Source organism: Macrobrachium rosenbergii, chromosome 44 (genome assembly GCF_040412425.1).
Source record: "Macrobrachium rosenbergii isolate ZJJX-2024 chromosome 44, ASM4041242v1, whole genome shotgun sequence".
NCBI lineage: Eukaryota > Metazoa > Arthropoda > Malacostraca > Decapoda > Palaemonidae > Macrobrachium > Macrobrachium rosenbergii.
This window is the reverse complement of record NC_089784.1, coordinates 35,177,047-35,184,782: the sequence shown is the minus strand read 5'-3', so window position 1 is coordinate 35,184,782 and position 7,736 is coordinate 35,177,047. Positions and strand designations below refer to the sequence as shown.

The window sequence follows — 7,736 nt, the reverse complement described above, 5'->3', positions numbered from 1 at the left end:
AAGGGAAGCTGCCAAGATAGTAATGCCTACAGTGCACACCATAAGTATTGATGGCACTACCACCCCACCTACGGGATGTACTCAATTCAGATGGAGTTGAAACCTTAATACCCAGCTTTTGTCAATGTTGTTTCCATTGCCTGACCAAATCCGAGTCTGTATTTAAGTGTTATCAGCCTCTTAAAAGTGTATTATTCTGATAATCATAGTTATAGAATTCCACTTTCGATATTCAGTTGTGTTCAATTATTTATTCTTTGTATTCAATATTTTCTTGTTCATCTGATTATATCCATCTTTACTATAACGTGCAGCAATTATTGTACTTAACTTGTATCTGTGAATGATTTCAGTACTTTTTTTTTTAAGCTCTCCTCACAGTATAATGAAAAACACCTTCCAATTTTACCAGGTAATTACTTGCCCAACAGGGAGATATAGCTGCAATCTTTTCCTACATGTAATGAGAGGCATAAATGATTTTGCTAACTTGAGCAACTTGAATGGCAGCAATATAATTTACCACCTGGGATCACTTCCATTTTATAATCCAGTTATGTGCAGAAACTTACTAATTTACCTACTTAATTATGGGTTGTTTTACATCATTTTGGCTCGAGAAATAGGCTACCAACATCCTGCCTTCTTCCTAGGCCGCAGTTTCCACCTCTGCTTCTGTAGACGACTTTGCAAATAACCTTTGCAGCTGACGGAGTGGTCAAACATTTATCAATAAATCTGTGTTTACTGACAAACACTCTTCACCACCGATGTAAATAAAATTCCGGAATTGGAACTGGAATATACAATTTAGGCCAAAGGCCAAGCGCTGGAACCTATGAAGTCATTCAGAGCTGAAAGGAAATTGAGAGTAAAAAAGTTTGAAAGGTGTAACAGGAGGAAACCTCACTCTTGCAATATGAAACAACTGTTTTTGGAATATTGAGTTTAGGCCAAAGGCCAAGCACTAGGACCTATGAGGTCATTCAGTGCTGGAAAGGAAAATGAGAGTAGGTAAGTTTGAATGAAAGGTGTAACAGGAGGAAAACCTTGCAGTTGCACTATGAAAAAATTGTAAGAAGAGGGTGGATAGCAAGAGGGGAGAAAGATAATATGAATGGCGGAAAAAATTGTTAGGAGTGGGTGGAAAATAAGATGGAAGAAAAAGAAAATGAAGAGAGGTACAATAAAAGGAATGGAAGGGGTTGCAGCTAGGGGCTGAAGAAATGCTGCAAAGAACCTTCAGTAATCCCTGCAGTGCACCACGTGAGGTGCACTAACAACACTGCTACCCCGTACAGGGATTATAAAGATTAAGAGAGGTCTAAAGGCACAATATATCATAAATGTGGTTCAATAAAACACTTTTAATATAAATAATGGAAGTCTATTAGCACCACAGTTTTATCACCCATTATAACTGAGTTACCACAGTCTTTTGGTGCAGAGCACAAAAGATGTGTTGGCACTGCATATGAAACATGGCTCATTAACAAAAGCAAATGCACTATTAGTTAGTACAAAGAAAACCTCAGATCGCTTTAGATACGGACAAGAATTCACATGGTCAACTACAACTACAAGTAAGTGCAAATAAGTTCACCACAGTGTTGAATTCAAGTCACTTACTATCATACTTGACAGAGCGGCTTTATGGAACCCTTGCCAAATTAGCAGTCAAACGTTTTAAATTCATGACGAGCTTAATAAGACGAGAATGCCTTAAAAAAGACACTTATCACTTGTAGTTTCACTCATCAACAATAGATTCTGTAACAAGTTACTTTATACATTTGCTAGGTAATGCTAATAATTCATACAACGTGACCTACCAATTTACTACTATCACAGGTTATGTCAGTTTAACACACGAATCAGAAACACCATAAATATTTAGTACAGCATTCGTTGCAGTCAATATTCAGCCTAACATGGTATTAAGATTAGTTTCCAACACACATAAATTTACTCTCATATGTACAGTGCATACTTTAAGCTCAAATAAAGTCATTACAATCTAAGAGGAAGAATTTACAAGAGGTTTTTTTTTAAGAGGAATCAAGTGCAAAAGTAAAAACGTACAAAATGACGTAGCCTAACGTACCTATCAAAACCACTGCTATGTACAATGTTACAATACGGAGGGAGAACTTCCAAGAAGCTGCACACAAAATGGTCAAATGACTGTGAAATATCACCTCATGAACCTATTATCCGACGCACTGCTTTAAAAGCACCAACAACATTTCCTTTCCAAGACCCGGAAAGCATTACGGCATTCTCTCCAAAACACCGTGCAGTACAATACATACAGAACCATATAACAATATATCTTGCTGTCTTTTGCAGTATACAGTACAGTATTTACATAAAAAAATTAAGTGTATTGGCTGTCTTATCATATAACAGACTGCTTGCAATTTATATTCTCTGGCGATTTTTTTTACAACAAATAAATTTAGTAATGTACCTTATCACATATTACCCGTCACCAACTGATGACTAGAAAATGTCAAGACTAGATGAACATAATGAGAAGTGTCTTTAAAACTAAAACACAAGTGGTAATCTCAATAAAATATCAAAGTCAATTATAACTCTTTCTTACTTCTGAATTTTTAATGCAGACATTTTTATCTTTCAATCATTTTATATATAATAATAATAATCACCTCCAATTCTTTTCTACCTTGCTTATTATAGCTTCATACTGAACTTCAAAATAAATATCTTTCTTTCCTTATCACACAAAACACGTTCATCATCTTGATCAACCTTTTGTTATTTTTGTAACTTGAGTTTTTCACATCCCATCACTCGAAAAACAAGAGCTAAACATCTGAAGCATACCTACTAGACTGTAAAAGTAATGTCTAGCCAAAACTCCAATTATCACATATCATATTTCAAATCAAGACTCTTCAGGTGTCCCATTACCCAAATGAGTCTCGCTTACTTTTTACCAACTTTGCATTATGCAAAGGATTGGTTTCCTACAGCTCAAATCAAGTGCAGCAGCTCTTCTTACCCTGTATTTTTTGGTACTTTATTCTGTAATTTATTTCCTGAAGAAGTAAATTACACCACATTTTGCATCACCTTACATCACAGGCAAAGGCCATTCAATTAAGAAAAATTAAAAGAGTTATGATTCTGCAACCCAACAGCTGTAGACTAAGTCTAGCTGCATGTTACTCTAGACAAAAGGGAAAGCAACAAATATTGCACTTTGCCTTGAAAACTAACTGGATGATCACTTTTCATACAGCCAATTTTGTCTAGAAAACAGATTTGTGACAATTACATAGAGTACAACGAATTAACATATTTTTAACACATACAAAACTGATCTCCAAGTCAATTTTCTGCCAAGGATTTCTTGAAAATCATTTTATCTAGAGCAAAGTAAACTCAGCTCAGAAAACCCACATAAAATTCAGTTTTACACAGCGAATCCATAACAATTAGTTACCTAAATTTTATATTGGTAATTAACTGAATCTTCCAGACTAAGTCTGGTAAAAATTTTTGTCAGTGACAGTAAGTACATTTAGGATGGCATTTCTGTCCTCGGACACCACATTTACACCCTCCTGAGATGTCTCCTGGACCCTGCATGGGACAAAAGATAAATAAGAAGATGATTAAAATGTGTAATACTGAAATACATATGAGAATTATTGTATATCATTTTGCATGAATATGGAAACTAGAGCCTTTTTGTAAACTGGTCTAACCTAAAACATAAAATGAAATTCTGCACAACCTTTTAAGTTTCTATACATTTACACATCATAATATTCAAATTCTTGGCTTTGACATTAAATTATACTTAACACTATAACAAAAATGTTCCTTCAGAAATGTACGAAAAGAAAAAATTCAAAAATGTCTATGCTATTCTGTTCTTCCAGTTATCCCTATACTGAGTTCCTATGCAATCATTTCCATTTTAAAGGATGGATTCTACTTTAAGCCTGTTCTGGATAGCCTCATTATTTTTCCTGTATTTATCGTATTCTCCTTGTCTTTCTGCATGTTCCCCTTTTTCTTCTTTCAGTCTGTCAACTTATTTCAGCTTCTAACTTTGAATTCTCTATATGTTTCCTTGTACTGTACATAAATTTCATTACAGAAACTTTGCGGTTCTTGCACAGTACCCAAATAAACATTCTATGTAGTTTTTACAATCATTTCTTATTAAACAATTTGGCTCTACCCCACTCCCCAATAGTTTCATTGCTTCTTACTGGTCAGCACAAGGAAAGTTAAGTATTCTGACTTCATGGTCTGGTTAAACTACTTACTAAAAGGAATAGCATAAAATTAAATTATATCTGCAATTTCACCCTGGCTCTCTGATCCATAGATATATCTGAAATATGCAATTACTAAATGTTACCACTTTTTAACAATTTTCTTATTCATAAATAAACCATCTGGAGTATTATACCTTCATTCACTTTAAAACTATGCAAAAGATTGTTTAAACCAAATTTAGAAAGGGTTTTTCATCACACTCACCCCAGGTCCCCATCTTGGCCCTCTCGTAACCCAACAAATCTCCGTGCGACACATAGGGCAACGCATCCAGTCACACCCCCACTTCCTAACGAGCATCACCGAGCATTTGGGACACGGTAAACCATCTCCCCTTCGAATCATGTCCTGCAAAGAAAAGTGACATTTCTTGGATTAAATGCTAAGAAAATGTGACATTTCCAGCATTAAATGCAAAGAAAAGTGACATTTCTTGGATTAAATGCAAAGAAAATGTGACATTTCCAGCATTAAATGCAAAGAAAAGTGACATTTCTTGGATTAAATGCAAAGAAAATGTGACATTTCTAGCATTAAATTCAGAGAAAACATGACATTTTTGGATTAAATGCAAAGAAAATGTGACATTTCTAGCATTAAATTCAAAGAAAACATGGCATTTTTGGATTAAATGCAAAGAAAATGTGACATTTCTTGGATTAAAAGCACAGAAAACATGCCATTTCTTGGATTAAATGCAAAGAAACATGACATTTCTTTGATTAAACACAAAGAAAACATGTCATTTCTTGGATTAAATGCAAAGTAAATGTGATATTTCTGGGATTAAATGCAAAAAAAACAGGGCATTTCTTGGATTAAATGCAAAGAAACCATGACATTTCATGGATTAAATGCAAAGAAACCATGACATTTCATGGATTAAATGCAAAGAAACCATGGCATTTCTTAGAATAAACACGGGAAATGTGACATTTCTTGGATTAAATGCAAAGAAAGTCTGATATTTCTTGGATTAAATGCAAAGAAACCATGACATTTCTTGAATTAAACACAAAGGAAATGTGACATTTCTTGGATTAAATGCAAAGAAAATCTGATATTTCTTGGATTAAATGCAAAGAAACCATGACATTTCTTGAATTAAACACAAAGGAAATGTGACATTTCTTGGATTACATGCAAAGAAAATGTGACATTTCTTGGATTACATGCAAAGAAAATGTGACATTTCTTGGATTAAATGCAAAGAAACCATGACATTTCTTGGATTAAATGCAAAGAAACCATGACATTTCTTGGATTAAATGCATGAAAAATTACATTTCTTGGATTAAATACAAAGAAAATGTGACAGTTCCTGGATTAAATGCAAAGATAATGTGACATTTCTTGGAGTAAATACAAAAAAAGAGCCTGGCATTTCTTGAATTAAATGTAAAGAAAACATGACACTTCTTAGATAAATGCAAAGAAAATATGACATTTCTTGGATTAAATGAAAAAAAGTGACATTTCTTGGATTAAATGAAAAAAAGTGACATTTCTTTGGTCAAACGCAAAGAATACATGACATTTCTTGGATTAAGACAGTTTTAATTATAGAAGCTACAGTTACAGCAAGAATGTAAACACAATGTGTCCTTCATGTGTACTCAGAACACTACTTGTAATTAAACAGAAATACATTTAATATACACATGAACAATGAACATCAGCATCAGAAATAACTGAACCCTTGTACTACTATACAAACACTCACATATTGCAAATACTGATGACTTGAATTTATCCATAAAAATATTTGATCACATATGTAACTGCAAATACTGATACAGTACCAATATAACATAAAAATAAAATCAAGAATGATACACAAAATTTAAGCTATTCTTTCCACTCAAGACCACACAAACAAGAATTTCTCATTAATGACAAAGAGTATGTCTTTTAACAATGATAACATTGCTTAGACAAGAACTAACTTATTTGCTCAATTATGGTACATGTCTGGTCTTCAGACTCTACTGCATACATTGCTATTCTAAAATTATTGCCTTGTATAAGAAAACACTAACACTATAAGCAACAAATTTTAAGAAAAGGATAGTAAAAATGTGAAGGATATCAAAAGCAAAAGAATAAAAACAAGGCAAGGACAAAAGCTACAAGCAAAAATATGATAAACTAGATATCATTTTAAGCTGAAGTTTACAGAGTGAGGAATCTAATACTGTATTACTAAATTCAAGGAGTCTTCATAAAGAAATCTACTCACATCGAAAAACTTCTTTGTTTTCATGGCAGCCTCATCGACCTTCCCAGCCAGTTCATCTTGATACGCCTGACAGGTCTTCCCTTCATGCTGTGCCTGATGGAATATATTTCAGAAAGCTTTAGCATACTGAGGGTAATCAAACCAGCATTTCCATACTGCAGCTAATAAGCAGCTGAGTTTTCAATATTTCCTCCTGTTCTTCATTTAAAAAGACTCACTTTAGCAAAATTCAAGAGTGCTAAAACATTACAATAGTTTGTCAAAATTATTTTATCTCGCAACATCAAGTATCTTTATCATGAACATGAAAAAAATCACAAATTAGCAGTCTTAAGTCTGTCCAATCCTTTGTAACCTTTCATAAGAAATGATTTAATAAACAACTTGTTGCATATAAAGAAAATTCATACTAAATAATAAGCATATATGAATTTGTTTAAATGGCTTTTCAATATTGTATCTAAAATAGAAACTTTACCTGACAAGTGAGGCAGTTAGTACGTTTACAGACATCACACTGGAACACGTTGACATTATCTTCGAATTGACAAAACCCTAAACAGTCTGGGGTCTTGCAATGGAAAACATTATGCATTGAGCCTTCTGCCTGCTTGACGGACTTGTTCAAGTGTTTCTCATATTCTTGTGGGGTCAAAAGCTATTAGAAAAACAATTTGTAAAGTCATCATTCATGTTTGTTAAACTTTCTAAGTAGTACAATATATTCCATAGATACAAAGGTCATTATTCATGAGTGTTAAAAAGAAAGCATATTACAAACAACATTGGAATTGCTGTATACAAGTGTAATACTGAAAAATGGACAATATGGCCCTTATCTTTCACTACCTCTCGGTTCCACCTAAAACTTACAGCTTTGATCTCTCTGTCCTGCAGAGAAAAATCACACGAGTACTGGTTGTCCCGATATGGGCATTTCACTTCGGCAGTGTCAGAAAACCTGATGGCATTAGCTAGGCAATCCCTGTTAAAAGAAAAGATAAATGACTGTAGTGTTTACATTACTGTCTTTAAGGTTTCACAGATATAAACCTTTGTCTTGCCTGAGCCTAATACATCAGTACTGGTAAAGATAGCTGGCTAAAAATCTATCAAAATAATAGTTTTTCTTTTCCATAACAATAAGACATGGCCCCTTTATTGACCTCACTCACTC

The 7,736-nt window shown here is 33.7% G+C and overlaps 1 protein-coding gene across 6 annotated transcripts in view; it reads right to left on the bottom strand.

Moving 5' to 3' along the window:
* Window positions 1-1,365: 1,365 nt before the first annotated feature.
* Window positions 1,366-7,736, bottom strand: part of LOC136829520 (serine-rich adhesin for platelets-like) — a 46,952-nt gene continuing 40,581 nt past the window's right edge. For all 6 annotated transcript variants that reach the window (XM_067088322.1, XM_067088321.1, XM_067088319.1 and 3 more), the window contains 5 exons: window positions 7,433-7,544; window positions 7,038-7,217; window positions 6,560-6,652; window positions 4,525-4,668; window positions 1,366-3,612 (listed from right to left, as the gene is read on the bottom strand). In XM_067088322.1, the coding sequence (XP_066944423.1) occupies window positions 3,532-3,612; window positions 4,525-4,668; window positions 6,560-6,652; window positions 7,038-7,217; window positions 7,433-7,544 (610 nt within the window). In that variant the 3' untranslated portion in view covers window positions 1,366-3,531. The remainder of the gene's footprint in view (window positions 3,613-4,524; window positions 4,669-6,559; window positions 6,653-7,037; window positions 7,218-7,432; window positions 7,545-7,736) is intronic.